Here is a 23,771-nt window from a genome sequence, read left to right as displayed (position 1 = left end):
GGAAGTTTCAAAGCATGGCTGGCGTCTTTAGACCTTGCGGACAAGACAAAAAAGTGTATTGGAATTACGCAACGATAGGCAGATCAGATGCATGATACTGGAAATACAGATGACGCATGTAGAAGTAAGATTATTCTCAAGCAAAGCATGGAGCCCTTTGCGTTCCGATCTGAATCGATTCCAAAAGTCCAAGCAATACTAGAGAGTTGACTCGGTAGAAACATGTTAATCTTCTGACCTAACACTCTATCTGCAGACATAACCCCTTCCAGAATAACTCGAACATCTGTCGCCACACTGCAATTTCAGTTGAGGCCTTAGTAGTAACGACGACTGGCCTCACTATCCCGGCTAGTCTCACTGCTCTGCTGACTTCCCCCGCCGCTCACATTGACAACAACAAGCGGTTGCGACCTTTGCCGCTCCTGCTCGCGTTCTCTTTCACGCTCGGCTTCGCGGTCAGCTTCTCGCTGTTCATGGTAGGCATCTTGGCTGCATCCATAGACGCAGTAGGTCTGAGAGTCCTTGATCTCGCGGTTGCAACCGGGGCAGCCTTTCGTCATGGTTGCGGTTTGGTGTTGTAGGCAGGATTGAAAGGTTGAATTTTGGATTTCAGTAAGGGAGTAAGCAAGACTTTTGGCAAGTTCAAGTCGAGCTCGTTGATCTGGGCTTGAAGATGGGAATTTGACTTTTTGAGGAGAGGAGGCAAGTTTAGTTTGACGACTTGGACGGGACTTGTTGTGGATTATATACCCTCAACTTCAAGCTGGATACGATTAATTACATTTTCTTCATCCACATGATTCCTGGTATTTATGACATAGGAGCACAGAGACAAATGTACCGACCACTACACAGGTCCAGGTACAACTTCAAGTGCACACGCGGCCTCCCAGCCTGACCTTGCAATCAGGCTATGCACTATTCATTGATAGTCAGTCTGCTTCACCACTGATAAGATGGCGTGAGGCCAAGGAGGGATCGACGTTCATCTCTCGGGTATTACGTGCACCCGAACCTCTAGACTCATTCATGTCGGGCGCTGTAAAAAAAAAAAAAGAGGTTCGGGTATGAATGATATATCCGATGCCCGGGATTTTCATGTTCTGACGGCTCTGAGCTCACATGGCAAGACAAGGCTAGACGATAGGGTAGGTGGGTGGGTGTTGCTGCCTACGGTAGGCTCTGGCGGTGCGATTGCCACAAAGTCACTAGAGAGGGGTAGTTAAAGTGGTGGAGGATCCGCAGAGGACTGGATGCGGTGTCCTTTTGTAATCAGCCTATGAGGCGTGGCATCGAGAAGGAGGTGTCGGGACTACGTTATAGAGGCTGCTTACTCTCGACACGTCACAAAATACGACAGGATACCATTGAAGTAGAAAAAGGACCACGTGTGATTGAAGGCCTTGGCGAATTCTGACATTTTACATACGCTCTCTACATGTAAACACTTTGAGATTCAAATGATGCGAGTACGTATCTAAGACAGATAATGTTGCCGATTTGACACGAACATAAGGGCAAAGTTGGTTCAGCTTTCAAGACAATTAGATTACGTGTTTCTATCGATTGCCCTTTGGGCGAGCGCGAGGAAGATCAAATTGAGAATCTTTCAATGTTAACATGTCAAACGGCAGGTTCGTTTCGTTCTCAAACCAGGATCTCCACCATTTTGCGAAATTGACAATCAGGTCCTAATAATAATGGCGAGATCCATGATGTCCATGATGCCCATAACCATACCCGTGCCCCCGATTATACCCACCTCCTCCTCCTCCACCACCGCCGGAACCGAAGTAAACAAACACAGGCGGCACCCTACTCCGTTCCCTCTCCCGCATCCTTTCCATCTGGCGCTGGCGTTCGCGCTCCCGCCGACGTTTGTTCTCATAGTAGGCGACCTGGCTGCATCCGTAGACGCAATAGGTCTGGTAGTCTTTGATCTGGCGGTTGCATCCCGGGCATCCTTTCGTCATGTTGGCGAAGCGAGGGTATGTTGGTGTTTGAGATTTTGGAGTTGAATATGTGTTTGGTTTGAGGGATTCTGGTGGTGAGATAGTTGGCTTGATATATAAGCTTTCACTTTGAGCGATATTGTTTTGAGCGTAATTGACTGTTTGTAATTATCAGAAGAGTTTCGGGGGCATCGACCTTCGCATTTGTGCGGAAGTCTCCCGGTCTTTATGCCCCCAAGACCCGACCCTTCGACGCAAACGCCAACAGCATATCCCTCACGCAGGATCTTTAGACCCGACCATGTGCCATCGATCCGCATGTCAAGCCTGAAGCGAAATTCGAAGCGTCCTGCCGTGAATACTTCCCCTTCTTGTTCTGGCCAGGATGCGTACGTCACAAGCTAATACAGCAAGGACACATGCTGGGTACACTGCGGCTGATAGGAGCCGAACGTACGAGGAATCTATGCAAGCTGACCGTCTCAGACGACCCCTCGTGTAACACCGCATGCAAAGACTCAAGATATTAGTAGGCATTTTGAGGTCGTAGTGGTGTCTCGGACGAGGCTGTAGGATTCACGGAGTGTTGAATAACCGCGCGGGCTCTTATGTGATTCTGATCAATGTGGCACGGTACAGCTACCTGCCAACGTGCAACGTTCTGTCAAGAAAAAGGTGAACAGCAGCTGAATGATCATCCAAAGATGACGGATGTATGAACCTTACTAAATGGTAACGTTACCGTGAAGCAAGTGGCTTGACTCGATGGGTGAAGACTTGTCCAAGTACATCCACAGACGGATGTGATCACAGGAGAATATTGTTCGCAAGATATTTATTCACTTGACAACACAAGGTCACCAAGTACTATGGTTGCACCAAGCGAAAAAGAATGTAGATCAAGCATTAAAACTTCCATTACGTGTAAACACCGGATAAAGACTAATGTATAAGCTTGTGCTGTAGGGTATTGTAATTTCTTCAGCGAGGCCGTTAATCATAATTCTCAGACTCCAAGACTCCAGCTGAACTTCTGCGGAGATGGTAGTCTCCGATTCTGTATTTCATGGTGTCAAAAACATTTGCCATCTAGGCATGCATTACTCAAGATGGGATTAAACCATCGCATCGGGGTGGCGAGACCCAGAGCCGACGGGCTTGCGGGATCCAACGGGCTCGCCATAGTCGTTCACACCGGCGCCAGTGGAAGCACTGTGGCCGTGGCCGTGGTGCTTCTCGCGGTGCAGGATACCACCGCCGCCACGCTTGCCCCAGCCGGCCTTGCGAGTGAAGACAGCATCGTACAACTCAGCCTCGGCACCATAGTTGAGGGCCTGGCCGCGGTTCAGGGGGATATGGTTGAATCGGAAGTCCCAAATGGCAGCGTAGGTCATGCGGTAGGAGGAGAAGGCGAAAGTGATACCGATGGCGGCACCGGCGAAGATGTCGTACCAGTTGTGGAACTCGTCAATTGTGAGGGCGCCACCGATGAGGACGGCACCGAGGATGGGGATGTAGGTGATGATCAGCTTCCACATGGCAGGGTGGTAGTCGGAGAAGACCTTGAACTTGGCGTTAAGGTACAAGTAGAGGTATCCGAAGCCGGCGAAGGCAGCAGTGGTGTGTCCACTGGGGAAACTCTCAAGAGAATCGTTGATCTCCTTCATGTCACCGGTGCAAACCTCCTTGGTGACGTACAAGCTCTGGAATCCAGCGGCGCTGTAGCCAGTACGGGCGATGCCACCCTGGCTGCTAGTGACACGGGACAGGTCGGGCTGGCAAGCCTCAAGGAAGTGAGGGCGCAGACCGCCGATCAGGAACTTGATGAAGACCTGGAAGACGGCGGCGCAGATGAGGGAGTAGAGGAGGCCGATGACGGCGTTGTTGACATCCCAGAAGGAGCGGATGCGGATTTGCATGAGAAGGATGATGCAGATGGGGATGACGGAGGCCAGGAAGGCAGCAAGCCAAATGGGGACGACTTCGTTGCGCATGGGGTAAGCGAATTGGGGGTAGACGACTTCACCATCGGCGAATGTGACGGCGAAGGAACGGTTCGGGGCGGGAGGTGCCATGTAAATCTGAACATTGTTAGCGATGCTTGGAAATGCGATGTTGAGACGTCATGTAACTTACTCCGAGACCGATGGCGCCCATGCAGATCATGGTGATAATGTCGATGAGGGTGCCCTTGAGCCATTGCCCGAAGCTGGGACGGGTAGACATGGAGTAAGGCTCAGCGCCACGACGCTTGCTAGAGACGCCGTTATGGTGACCGTTGGCATGGCCGGTAGCAGCAGCGCCAGCGGGTGCCGCCTCGCGACGTTTTCCAAAGATGCCCATGATGTTTTTTTTGATGATGTTGGTGTCGTTATTTTTGGGTGTTGTGCAGTGTCGTATTAGAGGTCTTGCCAAGCTTTGGTGAAGAGGATGCCAAGACGGGATGGCTGTGCTTGACTGCTTGTGCCTCGCCGGGAGCTGCAAGAAGTGTCTTGGCGAGCTGTGATGGATGGGAGAGGGTGGCTTGACTGTGAGGGATGAAGGGAGAAGAGAGGGCAGAGGAAGGGGAGGGAGGTCGACTTTAAGCTTAAGGGATAAGGTCCGGGGTCTACAGTCTGTGGCAGGCAAGAACGATGTTGAGGTGACTACCGCTGGTGTCTTCCTTCCTCTGAGTGTTCGTGGTTAGGTACCTTGGTACCTCGCGAGTTTGGCTTGACGTCATGTTTGTTTAATCCCAAAATGGGACGAAAAACTTGGGAAGGCGCACACTGTTGGGGGAGATGTGGGATGTGGGATCGAGGGCAGGCGCGACGCACGGCGCACGACGCACGACGGAGCCATACGCAGCCATATGTCATTCCAGCCGCGGCTTCATTTCAGGCTTTTGCTAGGGGAGGTAGGTAGGGCGCTGGGGCGTTTGTTACGGTACCTCACTTCTTGAACCACAGAATCAGTCGAGACCCCAAGACATGGGGTGTTCTCTGTGTGTACCTTTTGGACTGTAGCACGACGGACATTGGTTCACTTACAGCTCCGGGACCTTTTGGGAGGGGGGACATTTCAAGCCAGGGCCGTTCCTGTTACGCACTAAAACCCCGGATTGTGGCTAGTGACTAAACTGGCCCAAAAAAGTGACTTGATTGTCTTAGACATTTTGGACGCTGAATGTATGTATCCGTACCGTATCCATACGAAATGCTAGCAGAAATGATACGAAAAGAGAGAGCAAAAAAAAAAGTCAAGCCACGCGCCAGGTACTCAGCGAAAGTAACGTGCTGCGTATAGAAAAAAAAAAAAAACACCAACGACGTCATGCCGCCTCGGACGCGTGGGCGGTGGGCACATCTACACATCCTTGGCAACGACCGGGTCTGTTCCCGCACTCCACAGAGTGAGCGAGCTTCTCAATCCCTGTCCACCGGCACCTCAGATCCGACTTCTCCAATCAGAATCCCGGACGACATAAGATTGGAAAAGGTCTGGACTTCCATAGGACGGTGATGATGCGCTACTCTCTGCCAAAGGGCAAAGGCGTCAAGCCACGCCATACGAGATGAGGCGTAATAGTAGGTACTCCGTATCTGTTTTTCTTCCTGTCTTACGTCTGATTCACAGTGGAGAGCATAGCATAGCATAGCATAGCCATCAAGATGTACATGTACTCAGACAAAAGTCTACGAGTGGCCATAGGGCAACCTATTTCCAAGGACGTCTGTCTGCACCTGAACTACTACGGTATCAGGCCAAAGTTTAACCCCCTTGTCAGGTATCTTCGCCCGTGCTTTTCGAGATTACATCAGCAGCATTACTTTCGAGATTCTTGTGCACGTCGAACACAAATTTGGCCATTGAGAGTCACTGCTCTACCCTGGCCAGACCCACGCTACCTGGTAGGGAGTTTAAACTTACCCCTATAGACCAAGTACGGCTGACTGCATTGGGCTTGACAGGGTAAAGGGGCGCCAAACGTCCAGAGACATCTTCCGCAAAAGCGTCGCCGATCCCTTCAGCATGTCCTGCAACCTCCGTATCAGGCCTTACAGGCATCCTTTTGGTCTGTTGGCTCGGCGGGCCTATCGAGACATACATGTATCCACTGTCCAAAACAGATATGTCATCCCCGGCTCCGCTGTGACGATTCTCGTAGAGGCTTAATCGTTTGTCAGATGAAAACCTCAGAGCCAGGACCTCACGTACTCACGTAGGTCCTCAAAATTTGGTTCTAATCCCTGGTGACCGGACTGGGGGAGGGTCGTCCGTAAGGCGTCGTGGTACACGGGCATTCCAGGGGTCGCTCTCGAGGGGGACCAAAAGGTCCGGGACGTTTGTATCGACGATGGCCTGTGTTGTTAGCGCCCTCGTGCCACAAAACTACCACTTTGATGTTGCACCACCGACAGGGGAACTTTGATGACCTGAACACATTCTTCTCCGAATGGACACGGCAGAGATTCTTCTTACTGATTTCGCTTTTTTCCGCACTTTGCATTGGCAAATGTGAACCTTGAGGCTCACACTATTGGTTGCTGTTTCATCAATCTCGAAAGGGGTGAACCGGTCACAGGTTAGCTCCAGCTCCGGTAGCTTAAACCAGCTTCATGCATTCATGATTTTAGACATTTTCAGCCATTGAAACCTGGGCAACTACACAAAAAAGCAATTCTCGATAGCACGTACCAAGTTACCTAAGCCATTGGTTGTCCTTGCTTTCACTGAGATTGATCAATTTGGTCAATATCTGGAGAGATGCAATCGGACAACGTTCTAGACAACTACAGCGCTTTCGTTTAGACTTCGTTGCATTCTAATTTCCGAAAGATAATCATGGCTTGTTTCAGTTCGGCTGGGGCTGAGATTCGCTGTAGGAGTAAATTTCCCTACCCATGGTTGATGGGCTCTACATTGTACATTGTACGATATTGAACTCAGAAAGTCAAGTTCGCCAAATAGCAAAGAAGGTAATGAGCAAGCTCGGAAACGCACAACTGATACATGGACAGAAATTCCTCACGTCAAAAATCGTGACAGCGGAGCAAATCGACGTCATCCCGCCCCCAATTAAGGCACCCTCCTCCATGTCACGGCACACGAGATCCGACTTTGCCAATCACATCCTCCCTCATCATACCTTAATTGCTTGTCGTTTTCTCTGCCCATTATTCCCGTTTTGCTACTACTGCGTACACTACTTGCTACCGCACGCGCCACAAATCTCGATTGAAAAGCGAAAAGTCTTGCCATGGCTCGCCTGGCTAATGCGGCACCGCCACACCGCCACAAATTCAAACGCGGCCGGTTCACTGTGACGTTGGTACGCTATGCTGGCCGCGGGTGATGGACCCAAACGCACGTTGATCAATTGACAGAATCCACCGGTCTAAATTCTCCGTCACAGCAGTATCAGGGAGCGCATCGGTGATTGCTGGTGCGTTGGTGGTTGGTTGAGCCAAGTATCTCTCGAGACGCTTGCGGGCTCCACTGTGAAGCAATACATTGCGCGGCTTCGTAAGATCTTCACATCCTTCTTCCCAAAGGTGATTTTCGCTCGTCACCTGCTACTGGAGAGCAAGGCGGGCAGGCCTACCAGCCAGAGATGCAACCATCACGTCAATCAAGGGAAGCCGCTGAATTTCACTATGGCAGCAGGTTTGGATCAACATGGCAAAAGATTGGAAAGTCTTGTTGTATTTCCACCCTCTTCGTGCTTCTCCTCCCAAAACGCCAAGCCTATGAATAAGAGGGTTCCGAATGTGATCCCGCCCCAGGCGACTCCAATAAATCCATCATGCCTTCATCCATGCCTCCCCACTCGCAGTTGCTTGTCATCATTGACGAAGCATCTTTTTGGTACGGATTACTCTTTTTTTTCTTTGGTTTAGACATCATCATCTCTCCTCCCCACAAGATTACATCAACGACGTCCGCCGCGGCCCCGGCCGGCACCAGGCATTCCGCCGCCCATGCCCGGCATACCACCCATACCACCCATACCACCCATACCCATCTGCTGCATCATGGCCTGCATATCGGGCATGCCACCGCCGCCTCCGCCGCCGAGCATCTTCATGAGGCTGCCCATGTCCGGCATCCCGCCCCCGCCCATACCTCCGGCGCCGCCCATGCTCTGCAAGCGCTTCTGCATGGCCGCCATCTGCTGTGCCTTGTTGCCGCCGCCCATGGCCTGCTGCGCGCGCTGCATGTTCTTCATGTTGCCGCCCATCTTCTTGGCCATGCCCGCCATCATCCGCTGCTGCGTCAGCAGGTCCTCCACTTCGCGCACCGAGGTTCCCGACCCGTGAGCGATTCTCGTCATCCGCGTCGGTTGCTCGATGAACATCTTGCCGTCCGAATCAAGCTCCTTCTCCGTCATCGAGTCGCAAATGTAGATCATGCGCTTCAGCTTGGCGCTGCCCTCCTCGTCGTCCATGCCCTGCATCATACCGCTCATGCCGGGAATCATGCCCGCCATCTTAGATAATGGTCCCATCTTCATAATATTGGATAGCTGGTCCCGCAGGTCGCGTACCGTAAAGATACCTTCCGTGATGTGTTTTATCGTGTCCTTCTGGTCGAGCTTCAAACTTTGCACGTGCTCCACCAGTCCGGCCATGTCGCCCATGCCAAGCAGCTTCTGTACGAATTGTTGTGGTGCAAAACGCTCAAAGTCGAGCATGTGCTCACCCGTACCGATAAAGACGATAGGGGTATGTGTTGCTGCGACGGCGGAAATGGCACCGCCACCCGCTGCGTGACCGTCCGTCTTGGTGATGATGATGGCTCCAAAGTCTGCTGATTCCTTGAACGCCTTGGCCTGCGACTCGGCCTGCTGACCGATAGATGCGTCGAGCACCATGATCGTCTCGTCGGGTCGGATTGCCGTCTGGATGTCCACCATCTCCTGGAACAGAGCCTCCTCTTGCCTGTGACGACCTGATGTATCCACGATGATGATCTCGAACTTCTCCTTCTTGAACTTTTCGACACCGTCTCTTGCTACCACCGCCGGGTCCGTCTCTGTCAGGGAACCGTAGTATGGAATCTTCGCCTTGGTCGCGTTCTGCTTCAGCTGGTCAAAAGCACCAGCACGGAAGGTATCAGCGCACACCAGGCAGGCCTTGAAGCCTCTCGCCTGGTAGTGGCGTGCGAGCTTGGTACATGTTGTCGTTTTACCGGCACCCTGCAGACCGACAAACATGATGATGTTGGACTTGCCCTTCTTAGGCTTGAACGGTTCGGCATGAGGATCGACGAGCTTGACAAGCTCATCGAAAACGGACTTTTGAATGAGGCGCTTCTTGTTGACGGCGGGCGGGAGCTCCTTAAAGTTAACGGTACTCTTGATCGATTTTCGCAATTGGCCGACGAGGCGCACGTTGACGTCGGCTTCGAGAAGGGCTGAGCAAATCTCCTTTAGCATGCCATCGAAAGCCTGCGACACGGATACAGATCTTGTTAGCAGCTGCTGTTGCATCTCACGGCGGCATCGTGTGGCGACGGCGACGGATGGTTCTGCGGGGTAGGAATGCGGCGCACCTTTTCGTCGAGGTTGGGCTCTCTGGTGAGATTTGTGACGGCCGTGTTGATGCGACGACCGAGATCTTGAAGAACCATGGTGGGCGGTTTGCGGCTACCGAGCCGACTTGGGGTATCTCGAAGGGGGTTCTTTTGGTGATGCTCTCGAGTAACGGGAGGACGACGTGTTGCAAATGGGAATTTGGCTTCAGGGTGGGATGTGGATTGCTGCGCTAGCGGTCCAGTGCCACCACGCCGGAATCCATGGATGTGACTGGTGAAGCGCCCAGTGTGGGGTTGGTGACCTCAACCGCGGGACATCGGATGCACCGTTTCTCCAGACCCCAGGTATCGCCGTATACTGTGCCTAACTATCTGCACTGTAGCGCCTGATACTGTGAAGCTATTCCCAGATATCACAAACTTCGTCAACCTTTGGCCATTTATGACCCCTCTCATTGGAATCTAGGCCTAAAATTTCTCAAATTCATTTGAAAAGTCTCCTCGCAGAACAATGGTCGTCAAGGTATCGATGTCAGCCACCCCGTCTAGAGTTCTACAAATTCCATCGTCACAAACTCTCAATTAAAAGTTCAGCACCTCGACTACCAACGGAAAGATTTGTCAATGTTCTGGCCTGAAGCCTTTTAGGTGGCGCTCAACTTTCGGTCGTTTTGCATACGCCTCCAAACCTCAACGGCCCAGGGTCTCTACACATGTCTAAGGCTGCAGACTTACGCCCACACTTGCTGGTTTAACGCCCCCTTTCTCCCTCGACGGCGTCTGCAGGTATATTATCTCAAAGTATAAGTCAGCTCAAGTGATCTTACGATACTTTCTGTCAACCAGCTTGAGCGTGTTGGCTTCGAATATCAACCACCGGGAATTGGAAACACACATTAAACTTTTGCCTTTATTGCAGAAAATCCTCGTCGACATGCAGCCACACGATTTAAGGCCAGCAATGTTCACGCACATAGCTCCATACTATCTCGGAAAGGTCCTGTGTGAGAATCGTGCAGACCAAGACAGAGTAGACTTCCGAGAACACTCGGCTCATATATAGGTCATCATGCTCTTTTCAAACAATACCTACAAGATGAGAATTCTTGAACCTAGCTCTTCTCAGTCGTAAAATCGTTACACGGAAATTCCAACAAGATGGGAATTTACAAGGGCCCGGTGACTTCTTTCAAGAAGATCACCAAGCTTATCGTTACGGCCCTTCTTTCTAATGGAAACACCATCCAAGACTATCGCCTCATGGACTCGGCAAAAGTCAATACCATTGACCGCTTCCATGATGGCGCCAGATTCCCTAGAGGCATCGGCACCAACCAGAGCAGCTCTCCCGATGACTACAGGACCGTCTTCAACGCCTGGGAGGTGAACAGCGCCATGAAGGGCCTCGAGAGGGAGTACGGCGTCCAGCTCACTCAAGCGCCTTTCGATACCTATTGGAAGCAAAAGTCCACCGTCGCCTTCCTCCCCGTCCCCGACGGTGTCAGCCGCGTGGAGCGCAAAAATTACCGCGTTTACCTCACCGCCGGCGTCCAGGCCCGCGAGCGCGGCGGCCCAGACAGTCTTCTTTACTTCATCTCTGACCTCCTTTGGGCCGACAAGCACAAGGCCATGCTCGTCTACAACACAACCACCGTCTTTACACTCGCGCAAGTCCGACAAGTACTGTCCCTCGGCATCGTAATCTTCCCCCTGGTCAACCCAGACGGTAAACTATGGGACGAGCGCTGGAATAACTGTTGGGGCAACAACATCAACCCTACTTCCCGCCCCTCTGAGAATGGCATCAACGGTATCGGCGTCAACATTGATCGCAATTTCAACTTCACTTGGGACTACCGCAAGATCTACAGCCAGCAGGCTCTCGACGTCGCCTCCGACAAGCCCGAGCATGAGCTCTTTCACGGCCCCGCACCCTTCTCCGAAGCCGAGTCGCGGAACATGGCGTGGGTCATCGACCAGTATCCATCCATCAAATGGTACCTCGACGTCCACACGAAGAACCGCATCGTGAGCCACGCGTGGTCGGACACTCCAATCCAGACCACCAACCCCGAGATGAACTTCCGCAATCAGAGCTACGATGGCAAGCGCGGTGATGTGAACACACAGTATGGCGAGTACATGACCCCTAAAGACCACGACATCTACAAGGATATCTCGAACAACATGGCCGAGCAAATGGAGAAGGTCTCTGGCGAGCCTTTTTACAGCATCGACAAGCTCCGCAAGAAAGGACGGGTCTTCCAAGGCTCTTCTGGGACTGCCATCGACTGGGCGTACAGCAGACATGTCGTGAACGAGGCGGCTACCAAGATTATGAGCTTCAAGCTCAAGTTTGGCATTTCGGAGGAGGAGGCGGCGGAAACTGGGCAGAAGGGCGGGTGCCAGTACTACCCGTCGCGCAAGATATACAAAAGGGGTATCTCGGAGAGTGCTGTGGGATACATGACCTTCCTTCTCAATGTCGCCAAGTATGAGAACATGAAGGGTCCTTGGCCGTGAACTGAAAATCGTGAACCAAACAATACAGCTCGGGCCACATATAGAGCAGGAATCAACTACTCATCCCCTTCACTTCCATTATGTCTCTGGTTGATCATTTTGTCTATCCTGGTACCTCTATGTAGTGTCTCATGTCATTCGTGTCATCTCTCATGTCTCAGCCATTCCAACATAAGCCGTATCGATGGTTTACTCATGACACTGTTCATACATTTCATGAGGGCGCCTGTCCAAACTCTAGCTGCTGTAACAGTCCGTCATGAATTTCCTGCTTGCTTGGGCAAAAACCGGGCTTTCACCCCAGTGAGCATCGCCATGAAGTAGTAATGTATCTCTGCTTCAGGCGGCATCTCAACCTCCAAATCAAAGTGCTCCAGAAGCGCCGGTATCGTCTTGTAAACGATGAGCTCCGCGAGGTGTCGTCCGGGACACATCCTTCCGCCCCCGCCCCAAGTAAGATTAAACCGTTCCATACCCTTGAGGTCCCTTTCCGTGTCCAGCCAGCGGTCCGGATGATATTCTTCCGCGTCTGGGCCGAATATTAAAGGGTTCCTGTGTAGTGAGACAGGGTTGCAGCCGACAGTAGTCCCGGATGGAAAGGTCTTTCCATGGACTGTAAGTCCTTCAGGGGGCACCGTGCGGGGCAGAGCCATCCCGAGGACAGGATATAACCGTTGCGCTTCTTTAATGGCTGCTTGCGTATAGTCTAAGCGGATGGCGTTATCATACACCTTTGGGTCCTCGGCCGCGGAGCAAACTTCCTCGGAAATCCGTTTCTGCGCCTCAGGGTGTGATCCGATCATGGACATGATGGACGTCAACGCGGAACACATGGTCTCATGTCCGGCCCCGAAATTAGTGATGGCCATCCGACGGAGATACTGCTCCGTGAATTCGGGCTTGTCCTTGTGTAGCTGAATCAGATCCACGAGGAAGTCTTCTTTGCGATCATTCTTCGAGACCGGCTTGTTCGCCAGGGACGAGGTGACCCTCCGCGAGACCTGCCGGTAGACGCCGGTGAAGAATGGCTTAAAGTTCTTTGGCGTCTTGTACGTCACGCGCCAGAGGTTAGCAAACGTTCTCCCGCATGCTTTGGAGAACAGCTCTGCCTTCACGGCAAGAGGGAAGAGCCCAAAGACGGATTTGCGTCGCCAGCCGAGGTAGCCGTGGGTGCTGGAAGAGTGGTCTGTGTGGTCGCGGAGGTAGTTTGGTGACCAGGTTAGGACGATAGCTGAGAGGGACTCGACGGCTATGATGTGCATCCATTCCTTGAGGTCTACCTCGGCGCCGTTGAGAGAACGGAGCGTGGCTATCACTCGAGCTAGGACTGCGTCGAGAGCAGGTTCGTGCCGTTTGAGGTATGCTGTCTGGTAGAGCGGTCCGATGAGACGCCGTTGTAAGCGGTATCGTTGCGTGTTACGTTCGGATAGTAAGTCTAGTGTATCTGGGGACGAAAAGTTCGGAAAGGGTGTAAAGGTGATGTCTGGTCTTTGGAGGGCAGTTGACACTGTAGACTTTGTGTAAGCTGGGGGAGTGAAATGAGATGAGGATCGTCGTAACGTACAATAGAAATCGGACTTTTCATAACCACTACCGGCTCCTGTAACCGAGTAAGCATGAGATGAGACCTTCACAAGATACAGTCAACATACGATAAATGTGCTTGAATGCATCTACAGAATCGAACCAAACCTCATTCGGCCCAACTCTCACGACCGGCCCGTACCGCTTATGAAGCGTCTTCCCCAGCGTGAGCATACGCCCGTTGCGAACGTGGTAAGCATACCACACATTGGAAATGGCAGCGAGTCTGGGCCCAGGTACGCGAGCCAAAGGGTGAAGAAACAGACGGTACCCAACGACAATGAAAGCGACGAGAATGAGTGAGGATGACGTGAGTAGCACTACGTTACGGAGAAACGATACTACGCCGTAGACGCCGAGCAGCGGGCTGTATCCTCCGAGCGCCGGAGAAGGCATCGCAAACCCGGCGCTTCGGACGGGAGCGCGCGATAAGGGGTTGGACGGGGGCGAGATGCAAGGTAAGGTAGGATGAGTGAGGTAATACGGATAATGTGGGTGAATATGTGAGGGAGGCAGGGTGCGCGTGATGCGGCGGTTGTGGCTTTGCAGCAAGCGGCGCGCCGCAAAGCAGAGAAAAATTTCGCGGGGGGCGCTGGTGGGAGAGCTGCGGCGCGCACACGCCTTTCGGACCGGCCCCACTGTCCGGAACGGGGAATCGAATAGGGGGCTGAGCCAATTGGCTTTCGGGCGTCGCCGCTGGGTTTCCCTTGCATTCTTTACAGATACATTCATGCCTACTACCTTAGTCTCGACTGTGTATCCGTAGGTAGTGCTACGGTGTTTTGCATCTTTACCTCAGCTACGACTTGAATGGCAAGGCAAGGCGGGAGAAGGGCTTCGCTCGGGGCTAGATTTCTTGGTCTGCTTTAGACGGGACCTGGGAAGCTTACGCTTGTGCGGCTGGGATCACATAGGGCTCTTATGCGCCGTCTCAGGGGTGGGCCCTGCCGTTTCGCTGCTGGGGAAGCTCCCATGGGCCATAGCTCGCTCGATGGACCGTCTGTGGGTTGCCTCCGGCTTTGGATGCCGAACTTTCACGCTACGCAGGCCATGATGGATTAACAGTACTCACTGTGATGTGATTCCTATGAGAATTGTAGTCGGTCTCTAGTGTTGCTATTCCCGTCGCTGGTTTTGTCGGTTTTTGAAGTCCGAGTAAACACTGCCCTTCTGCAGTCGTCGTATGTCCGGGGAGATAGGGGATCCAACAGACCATGAACAATCAAGTTACTGACTTACTCGAGCTGGCGGCTACAAGGCAAGTGACACTTCCAAGTTCCGATGACAGCTCCGTTCCCGGTTCATCCTGGATCGGCCAAGAAAGATTACCGTTGCAGTGAAATTCGCTCTCAGACCTCGTTCGTCCGTCTGGAATTGATCATCGATCTGGTGTGCCACGTCAACTCGCCTCCAATACCCAAGCACTCCCGAGACCCTGGAAAGTTCAAAATAGCTTTATCTTTGGAATCCCGTCATCCTAGAATGTTTCAAAGCTTTAGCCGAATTATAAGACGGATCATATTATCTCTCATCACGCCTTTGACCCTGGCCTGAAAGATTGGTGGAAGAACATCTCTGATCTCTCATGTATCATCGTGTCCAAGTTGTTTTTTGTCGAAGATGAAAAGAAATTGCTAAACGGAAGCCAACTTCCGTAAAATGGCACTTTGTTGGCAATGAAGAAGAAATTCGATGAAACCTCCTGAAGATCATTGGAATCACATGTACTCGTAGCCTCCGTCGAACATTACCTTTGGCACGCAGAGTCTAGGTTGGAACGGCAAATCCCGCTACGGGGAGACAAGAAGCTGAAAATCATCATCTAAAGAAAACCCGCAAACGGGGCAACTATTGGATGGAGAAACTTTAGTTGTCGATCTGAACATGGCTTCATATTCTCCGTAATGGTGTGATGCTCCAGAGACTGCCGTCAATTATGCTTCAACTGCACGAGGCTAAAGCTCTACACAGATAATACCACGGTACAAACACCAATGATTGGCGTGAAAGGCGGACACTTGCAAACAGCTCCGACCCATGTCTCGTCAATTTGATCCCACATCTCGGTTGATCGACGCTTCTTGGTGAGCTTGAATCAAATTGATTGTGGTGTACGTCGCCCTGTTGGAGTAAATTGAGCTAACGGTTTCATCGACTCTGCAACTCCACTGAAGCATCTTACTACAACTGGATACAATGATTGGAGCACGTCAATCCCAATCGGGATGAGCCTTTCGAAAACCAGCTCAACTTTGTGACGAACATGTTCCCTTCCAAGAATAGATGCACGCAACATACGTACGGCAGGCTGAGAACATCAGGCTCAGAGGTGCGTACGCAAACCTAAAGCTGGACAACTGGCTGGTAGGGAGCTGAGAGTCCACGTCATCGAGGCAAGCTCCATTGTAAGGGAGCATAGGGGGGCGATGGCATCTTCCGTAGTTTCTAGCGCTTCTTTTCCCAGCCTGCCTCACTCCCTTTGATCTCGCTTTGAGTCGCAAACACGCAAATGCTAGTTCTTCTTTTTCCCGGCCTCAAGGGTCTGGTGCATGACAACTCCGAAAACTCCCTTTTGGGAAACTTCGGCCATCATCGTCCGATGTTTGTACAATATGCAAGCAATTTGGAGGATGAAGTCGCCAAAAAAGTGACAATTGGTGTCAACGCAAGCAATTCCGTCGCCACATTCCTCAAAGCGGTCGACTAACCCGCCCCTGGCCCCGGGCCACCGGCGCAGCCCTTCGGGGCGCTACCCGGGATCCTAATTCGGGAAGTGGGCGGGCTTGCGTGTCCCAGCCCCAAGGGCTGTCTCGGGAGAGCTTTTTTGGCCTGTTTGTCCCTGCATAGGATTAGGGGGCCAGAACAACTTGTCAGTGACAGGCGTTAACAGCGTCGAAACCAGACGTTTCGAAACAAACGGTCTCTCAAGGCCAATCGTTACCAAACTTTCAGACGCACTAGACCCGACGAACACCTCCTGTAGTCCCCCGTTGCTGGATACTACCAGGCCCCAAAGTGGCTTACTGTGCTGTGTAAACCCTGGTGTCCCTTGTCGGGGCTTCATGGAGCCATCTCACTCAACTTGACACCGCCCTATCGCGGCTGGGCCAACGATGAACCAAGACGGAAAGCCGCGCAAGCAGACATGCCACAGCATACTATGTTCAGTCAAGCATTGGAACAGCTCCCCACAGTGACAATGGGGCTTTTCTCCGTGCTTTCTCGAGAGTCGATCATAGCGTCACGGAATATTCCCTGATGGGCCCAGCCCGCGATGGAGCCACTGGGACATCGAATTGCGGAGCTGAGCCGCGTTGTCGTCAACTCCTCGACTCGAAGACGTGCTGAGCATGTCACTTGGGTGTAAGTCGAGAAACTCGAGCTAAATCATCCCGTCATCGGTGTCAGTATAGTCTCGAGAAAAGATATAAACGCATCGGATATCCAACTGATCCAGACTCTTCTTTTCCTTCTCATCACCACACTCATCTCATCTTATCTCTTCTGCATCTTCTTTCTTTTCCTCAACAACCTCACTTGTTCTACCGCAACCCCCCTTCTTTCATTTTTTTTTACCTCGACCTCACCCTTTTTTTCAACAACTTCACTTCAATCATTCGCCAGGATGCGTTCCAACCTCATTTTCGCCCTTGTTACCGCCATCGCGGCCATCAGCTCAGCGGCGCCGGCGCCCCAGGCTTCTGGTGCGCCCCCGTCCGGCACTGGGCTGGCTCCCCCGCCCCACGGCAGTGGAGCTCCCCCGAGCGGCACTCCTCCCCCGCGCCCCTCCGGCACCGGCCTGCCTCCCAGCGGTGCCCCACCTTCCGGCACACCCCCGGCTCAGCAGCAGCGCCGCTTCCGTGGCATGATGAACCGTCGCCAGAACTCTGCCCTGCCCTCTGGGCCCCCGCCCTCCGGCGCACCTTCCGGTGCTCCCCCGAGCGGCACTCCCCCTCCTCGCCCCAGCGGCGTCGCTCAGCCCAGTGGTGGCGGCCACGGCGGCTTCGGTGCTCAGGAGGCCGGTGCTAAGCCCACTGGTGCTCCCCCGTCCGGTGCACCTCCCTCCGGCGTCCGCCCGAGCGGTCCTCCTCCCTCTGGAGCTCCTCCCTCTGGTGCTCCCCCCAGCGATGCACCCGCTCCTACTGGCAACGCCAAGCGTGCTGAGCCCTCCGGTGCTAAGCCGTCTGGACCTCCTCCTTCCGGCGTTCGCCCCAGCGGTCCTCCTCCGAGCGGCGCACCCCCCTCCGGCCTTCCTCCTTCGGGCCCTCCTCCCAGCGGTGCCCCTGCTCCTACCGGCAATGCCCGCCGCGCCCAGTCTGCTCCCGCAGGCCCCAAGCCTACCGGCCCTCCCCCGTCCGGAGTGAAGCCTTCCGGTCCTCCTCCTTCTGGCGCTCCTCCTTCAGGTGCCCCGCCTTCTGGAGCTCCCCCCTCTGGTGCTCCCGCTCCTACTGGCAATGCTCGCCGTGCTGAGTCTGCTCCCCCGGCCAAGCCCTCTGGCGAGTCTGGACCTCCCCCTTCAGGAGTTCGCCCTAGTGGCCCTCCTCCCTCTGGTGCTCCTCCTTCTGGTGCTCCTCCCAGCGGCGCTCCTAAGCCCACCAACGTCAAGCGCGCTGACGAGTCTGCCCCCGCCGGTCCTAAGCCTACCGGTCCCCCGCCTTCTGGAGTGAAGCCTTCCGGCCCCCCTCCTTCCGGCGCTCCTTCCGGTGCTCCTCCCTCTGGTGCCCCTCCATCCGGTGCTCCCGCTCCTACCGGCAATGCTCGCCGCGCCGAGGACGCTGCTCCTACCGGTACCAAGCCCACTGGCGCTCCTCCTTCCGGTGCTCCCCCCTCCGGCGCTCCTTCTGGAACTCCTCCCCCTAGACCTTCCGGTGCTCAGGCCGAGGGTGCTGCCCCCTCCGGCACCCCTTCCCCTAAGCCCACTGGCACCCCCACCGGCCCTCCTCCTTCCGGCGCACCCTCCGCTCCTGCGCAGAAGCGCGCCGAGTCCGCCCCTCCCTCCAAGCCTTCCGGCACTCCTCCCTCCGGCGCTCCTCCCTCTGGCACCCCTCCTCCTCGTCCCAGCGGTGCTCAAGCTGAGGGTGCTGCTCCTAGCGGAACCCCCCCTCCCAAGCCTACCGGCACTCCCACCGGCCCTCCTCCTTCCGGAGCTCCTCCCGCTCCTACCCAGAGCGCCTAAATAGCTCTCTCGCTAGAGAGTCACGAAGACGATCATCAACGATAAGACTTGAAGTCATCGGTTCAGCCCGCACAGCAGCAGCGAATTTGATACCATCTTGAGTCTGGGTTTGTCTTACCAGGAGACATTGGGCCATGGCTGTCAAGCATTGAGAGCAGAGAAAGAAAGAAAAGGTGGATGTTGACACGAGACATGGGACAGTTGACGACGATGGCGGTGATCACTTGGCTAGTCATTTTTGCTTTGTAGATATTGGTTGAGATTTTTGTGGGCATTGTATCATAGCATTTCTTTGAGAAAATCTGAGAATAACAGCGCTGTTACTCGAAATCGCTTCTTCCCTTTTCGGCTACTTTACTATGCAATGATGACCCAATTGATGTTGAGCTGCACTCAACTTGTGGATACATCCTTCAACTGTTGCCTGAAGGTTCCCGGTTTTGTCCTACGCGTGGCTAGCAAAATTGGGTTACGACGAAAAGATAAAGTCTCAGCTCTATCCGTACTGCATTGTGGAATAAGAGGAAAAGGTAGGAGGGTCGTATTGCCAGCCGTGGTACTAATGCATGCAGTCATCAAGGGGCCCCGGAATATCAAACTCTTCTCGTCTTGCATGATTGGTAGAAAGGTACGAATTCCTGATTTACAGGGGACCTGGTTGTCAGCTTGTATGCATGCGCCAGGGGTAACAACCCATATCACATGGCATCATTAGATCCTTCGATTCCTTCAGTGCGATAGCTGGCGGCTGTCGCAGTTCAGCTCGGAATCTGGCCAGGGTTTTCAGAGACACAACGACAAGCCCATCAGGCCATGTACCAGGCAGCAGGCTTAGCCCAAACTCAAAAACTTTAAGATAGACACTATCCTCGCAAAATACGCTAGGGAAGAGGTTCCTTCGCGTTGTGGGCTTGACATCTTAATGATCCCTTCATGAATAACCTTCCACGACCCTAGGTTCTAGCTCCCGCAAACGAGCAGCCCTGACTCGGACGATCGCGCAGTTCAATAGTATCGACAATGATTTCTCAAGCTCATCGGTCGACGAACGGCCCGCAGAAGGATGAGCTGATCCATCAAGATGAGGCAGGGCATCGAACTTCCCACAAAACCGTGCCCAAAGTCGTGGAATCTCATCTGGGTGATTATGACATTTTACCAGCCAGAGAGAACACCCTTGACAGCGTGGGGGAGCCTCACACATACTCGACTTTGAGATGGTGGTACATGGAAATAGGATGTTGTTTTCTCGCCGTTGCAAGTCTCGTCGCTCAGGCAATCGTCCTGTGGCAGTACGATGGCAAGCCGCAAGATGCATGGCCAAGCACGATCCTGACCCTCAACGGTCTGATCGCGATTCTGTCTACCGTCTGCCGCGCGACCTTCATGATTGCTGTGGGTGCCATTCTCAGCCAGGCGAAATGGAATCATTTCTCTGGAAAGAAGGGTGGATACCATAGACTGGATGACTTTACGCTGATCGACGACGCCTCGAGAGGTTCATGGGGTAGCTTGCAGTTGATGTGGAGGTTCAAGGGAGCGTAGGTCTTGAATCGTATTGATTACACCAGAAATCTACCAATGCTGACAAGGATCTTAGGCACATTGCTTGCGTTGGAGCTGTGTTGACAATGTTGTCCCTTGCTTTGGGTTTCTTCTCCCAGCAACTGATCACTTTGAGGATAGACCAGGTTATGAGCAACACGCAAGGCGAAGCAGGTACCGTTGCCAGAAGTCAATGGGCAAGCACGGTGTCGGGATACTCAAACTCTTGTAAGCCGCTCTCTTCTAGAGTTGGAGACACAACTCTTCTATTCGTCGCATGATCATGACACTTAATGTTTTCCCAGGGAACCCCCTATCACCCACGAAACTTGCCATGTACACCGGATTCATGTCTACGGAAGTCAACTTGCCGCAAGTGACCTGCCCCACTGGTAACTGCACTTGGCCCATCGTTCCGACCGTCGGTGTCTGCGGCTCCTGTGTCGACCTAACATCGGAGATCAAAATGAACCGAAGCTCTTCTGCGAGTTGCATTGTGACTGCGCCTGACGGTGCGCGTCTTAGTGGCTACTGCGGCACAGGATCCGACTGGATGCCCGTGTTCAACATCAGCACTGGCTCGAACCGCACCTTCCAATCCACAGATCCTCGAATGATCAAGGCGGACGCGCCCAATCTGATTGCGCAGTTCAGCGGTCTCGGTATTCCTGGCGGGATGCCGGCGACGACCCCACTTGATGACTCCCGCGCGGCTGAGTGTGCTCTGTGGTATTGCCTCCAGGCGAGGAATATCAGCGTAGAGTCCGGACAGCTGAAGGACGAGATTGTCGATACCTGGAGTGAGGTGGATGAAGGCTCGACTTCCACCGGGAGAAATGTCACATTCGTGAACATCCCGGCCAACTTCAATACCGAGGCAGGCAAGAGCTACGGAATGGGTCCATTTCAGATGTACGCCATGAAAGCATACGCAAAGACAAACATTATAGGAAACGTCAGCGCCGATGGGACTTTGGGGATTGTCTTCACCTCGGCGTCTCCCTTTGCGGACGGAATGCACGCCAGTTTCGGGGACGTCGGCAGCTGGATGGAGAGACTTACAAGAAGCTTGACCAACGACGTACGCCTGAACAGTAACGACACTACAGGCAACGACGCTTTCAGAGGTACCGTGATGGCTACCCAGGTTGTCATTGTAGTGCGCTGGGCTTGGATCGTATACTCTGTCGCCCTGGTCGCTGTGTCGGTGATTTATCTCGTAGTTGAGGTTCTGCGAACGAAAAGGAAAGGGCTGCTGCCATGGAAGTCCGACGTACTTTTGCCAGTATGCATGAACATGGACGATGAAATCAGAGAGAAAGCTGCTGGCGGCATAGTTGAGCCTGGCGGCCTCAAGAGACTGGTCGGAGATGTTCCGGTTCAGCTCAAGGCTGACAGGACAGGCGTCATCCGGTTCGCGCAAGAGGTCAAGACCGATGGAACCCATTCGCCCTGAGGAAGCGCGAATGAGTGATTTGTTAGGTATACCTGACCCTGTTCTAGGGCTCGGTTTGAGGACACGATGCAGGCATGTCAAGTAATTGAGGTATGGAGTGCAATGATATCAAGAATTCATGATGGCAAGAATTCATGATGGAGATATGGCATGGAAGCTCCTACCAAGAGATGACTCTACAACGATCTAGCTAGCCGTACAGAAACCTCATCATGTCTTAGCATCTAGGACGTGCGATTCGTTCGCACTGACCTTGCTATGCATGAGCATCACTGAATCCTTGTCGCAGAACTCGATAACCTTCGTGACCTTGGAACCGTCCTCGTTGAAGTCAAAGAACCAACTGAATTCCAATTGAAGATTCTCTGAGCCGTCTTTGAACTTAATATCCGAAGAGGACGTAAGTGCCGCCTTTCGAGCTTCGGAGTCGACGACGAGGTTTGAAGTAGTAGTGGCCCCGACTATGAAGACGGCGATGTCCTTGGCGAACTGTGTTTGGTAGGCCGCGTTGTCGAGGATGAAATCGCCCGGTATGCCAAACGCTTTGGTCATGGAACGGGGGAGCAGTTGGCGGGTGCAGTCTGGGCTGACCTCGCGGTTGATGATTGAGGCGTCATTATGCTTTTCGCCGTCTGTGTATGCCTCGAAGAAGGACTTGATGGTCGCCTCGACTCTTTGTCGGAATGCCATATTTGAGGACTCGGTACAGCGATTTGCGTTGAATTGAGAGTGAAAAGGTGAAGGAGAATCACCTGCGAGTACCTTCGAATATCACTGATGTGTTGGCATCTTCTTATAATTATGCATTCCTGGCAGGTGTCTCAATGAACTCACAGGATTCAGACTCCTTTCATCTCACGTCAGCCTATTATTAGCTCCAGAACCATTGGCAGTCCACACACCCCGCGAAATGGTGATTAGCGTACTAATTACGCCTCTTTCTGCATTAGGCATGAGACACTCGGCATTTTATTCGAAGGCTGCATACGATGTTCCTTTGAGAACTTTTGTCAACCAAAGGCCATACGGTATACCCGGTAGGATTTTTGATCACTTGATATCAAGCCGCCTGCAATTACTGTTCAAGGAGAGTTAATAGCATGTTTTTCAGTTGGCGTATTGTTCGACACTCGCATAACAGGAATTCTGTCAGGATTGCTTACTTCTTCCCTGAAGCCGTCTAATCACGGGCCAGTAAGACCCATATGCATCACGTAAAGGCATGATGAATGGCCATATTCAACAGATATGGGTCAAGTGTCAAGTCAAATGACATAGTGACGTTGTGTAGCTGACCAAGTTTACTTTCGTACCAATAGGCTGTTTTCAGCGTCATCTTACTCCATTGGCGGATGATCCGATGCCGAGAGTCAACTTCGATGAGCTGTTCATGATAAGACAGTCCAGCGAACATGTTCCCTTATACTTATTACCTTAGTCTCAGTGAGATATGATGGCTAGGGTGACGTACAGCACAAAAGCGCTGTTGGATCTTTGCCAAACCTCGGGGTAAGAGATTGCGGCCAGTGGTATTCAATGATGCAACAATGGCTTTGATACGGGCCTGAAGGAAATGCCGAACTTCACTCAGAATATTAGTGCAGTGTTTGCCGGCCTCAATGGCTTTTGGGATCAGCCCGGACTGGATACAGATTGATGCGTACGTAACTTCGGCGCCCATAAGTCGTCTTGTTGCTTAACAACAGCGTAGCTCAAGGCTATGCCGAGTTCATCCTCTTTATTGGACCTGAGACTTTGCATAAGCGACTCAGTGAAATTGAATGCGGCAGGCAAAGTCACTACTGGGCTCGTCTTCCCAACTCAAGTTCATATTGTGAACTTGGGAGTTACGTCATGTAGCTCTGTCATTTACGTGCGTATGGCTTCGACTACAAAACGCCGACGAAAAGTTCAGGCTATATCATCATGGCCTGCAAGTGATAGATGTGATCGACCTAAAATTGCAATCCTCCATGCTTGCAGTGAGGTTTGCTACACCTACCACTACGTTAGTAAT

General features: G+C 52.8%; 11 protein-coding genes across 11 annotated transcripts; 4 read left to right on the top strand and 7 right to left on the bottom strand.

The window, feature by feature from the left end:
* Positions 1-14: 14 nt before the first annotated feature.
* Positions 15-584, top strand: CTAM01_14322 (uncharacterized protein; the record flags this gene model as incomplete). The annotated part of the gene is made up of 2 exons (XM_060530323.1): positions 15-55; positions 257-584. The coding sequence occupies 2 exons, from the start codon at positions 15-17 to the stop codon at positions 582-584; spliced, it is 369 nt and encodes a 122-aa protein (XP_060375100.1).
* Positions 318-563, bottom strand: CTAM01_14323 (uncharacterized protein; the record flags this gene model as incomplete). Its single annotated transcript, XM_060530324.1, has 1 exon — positions 318-563. One exon carries the CDS (start codon positions 561-563, stop codon positions 318-320), a length of 246 nt encoding a protein of 81 aa, XP_060375101.1.
* A 1,110-nt stretch (positions 585-1,694) lies between the features above and the next one.
* On the bottom strand, positions 1,695-1,976 carry CTAM01_14321 (uncharacterized protein; the record flags this gene model as incomplete). Its single annotated transcript, XM_060530322.1, has 1 exon — positions 1,695-1,976. One exon carries the CDS (start codon positions 1,974-1,976, stop codon positions 1,695-1,697), a length of 282 nt encoding a protein of 93 aa, XP_060375099.1.
* Positions 1,977-3,070: 1,094 nt separating this feature from the next.
* On the bottom strand, positions 3,071-4,568 carry CTAM01_14320 (PAP2 superfamily protein; the record flags this gene model as incomplete). The annotated part of the gene is made up of 2 exons (XM_060530321.1): positions 3,071-4,036; positions 4,092-4,568. Coding segments are annotated over 2 exons (1,443 nt in total), but the record flags the coding sequence as incomplete, so codon positions are not given.
* A 3,298-nt stretch (positions 4,569-7,866) lies between these two features.
* CTAM01_14319 (signal recognition particle protein SRP54) lies at positions 7,867-9,566 on the bottom strand (the record flags this gene model as incomplete). The annotated part of the gene is made up of 2 exons (XM_060530320.1): positions 7,867-9,384; positions 9,432-9,566. The coding sequence occupies 2 exons, from the start codon at positions 9,564-9,566 to the stop codon at positions 7,867-7,869; spliced, it is 1,653 nt and encodes a 550-aa protein (XP_060375097.1).
* Positions 9,567-10,628: 1,062 nt separating this feature from the next.
* Positions 10,629-11,993, top strand: CTAM01_14318 (carboxypeptidase A; the record flags this gene model as incomplete). The annotated part of the gene is made up of 1 exon (XM_060530319.1): positions 10,629-11,993. The coding sequence occupies one exon, from the start codon at positions 10,629-10,631 to the stop codon at positions 11,991-11,993; it is 1,365 nt and encodes a 454-aa protein (XP_060375096.1).
* Positions 11,994-12,250: 257 nt separating this feature from the next.
* On the bottom strand, positions 12,251-13,973 carry CTAM01_14317 (cytochrome P450; the record flags this gene model as incomplete). Its single annotated transcript, XM_060530318.1, has 3 exons — positions 12,251-13,500; positions 13,558-13,593; positions 13,646-13,973. The coding sequence occupies 3 exons, from the start codon at positions 13,971-13,973 to the stop codon at positions 12,251-12,253; spliced, it is 1,614 nt and encodes a 537-aa protein (XP_060375095.1).
* Positions 13,974-17,202: 3,229 nt separating this feature from the next.
* On the top strand, positions 17,203-18,753 carry CTAM01_14316 (chitinase-1; the record flags this gene model as incomplete). Its single annotated transcript, XM_060530317.1, has 1 exon — positions 17,203-18,753. The coding sequence occupies one exon, from the start codon at positions 17,203-17,205 to the stop codon at positions 18,751-18,753; it is 1,551 nt and encodes a 516-aa protein (XP_060375094.1).
* Positions 18,754-19,773: 1,020 nt separating this feature from the next.
* CTAM01_14315 (uncharacterized protein) lies at positions 19,774-21,754 on the top strand (the record flags this gene model as incomplete). Its single annotated transcript, XM_060530316.1, has 3 exons — positions 19,774-20,294; positions 20,354-20,526; positions 20,604-21,754. The coding sequence occupies 3 exons, from the start codon at positions 19,774-19,776 to the stop codon at positions 21,752-21,754; spliced, it is 1,845 nt and encodes a 614-aa protein (XP_060375093.1).
* Positions 21,755-21,964: 210 nt separating this feature from the next.
* On the bottom strand, positions 21,965-22,444 carry CTAM01_14314 (uncharacterized protein; the record flags this gene model as incomplete). Its single annotated transcript, XM_060530315.1, has 1 exon — positions 21,965-22,444. The coding sequence occupies one exon, from the start codon at positions 22,442-22,444 to the stop codon at positions 21,965-21,967; it is 480 nt and encodes a 159-aa protein (XP_060375092.1).
* Positions 22,445-23,086: 642 nt separating this feature from the next.
* CTAM01_14313 (uncharacterized protein) lies at positions 23,087-23,435 on the bottom strand (the record flags this gene model as incomplete). Its single annotated transcript, XM_060530314.1, has 2 exons — positions 23,087-23,138; positions 23,188-23,435. The coding sequence occupies 2 exons, from the start codon at positions 23,433-23,435 to the stop codon at positions 23,087-23,089; spliced, it is 300 nt and encodes a 99-aa protein (XP_060375091.1).
* Positions 23,436-23,771: the final 336 nt, after the last annotated feature.

The sequence above is a fragment of the Colletotrichum tamarilloi genome, assembly GCF_030869305.1.
Source record: "Colletotrichum tamarilloi strain Tom-12 chromosome Unknown Scaffold_119.1, whole genome shotgun sequence".
Taxonomy (NCBI): domain Eukaryota; kingdom Fungi; phylum Ascomycota; class Sordariomycetes; order Glomerellales; family Glomerellaceae; genus Colletotrichum; species Colletotrichum tamarilloi.
The sequence above is the reverse complement of the archived record's forward strand: the minus strand, read 5'-3'. Positions and strand labels throughout refer to the sequence as shown.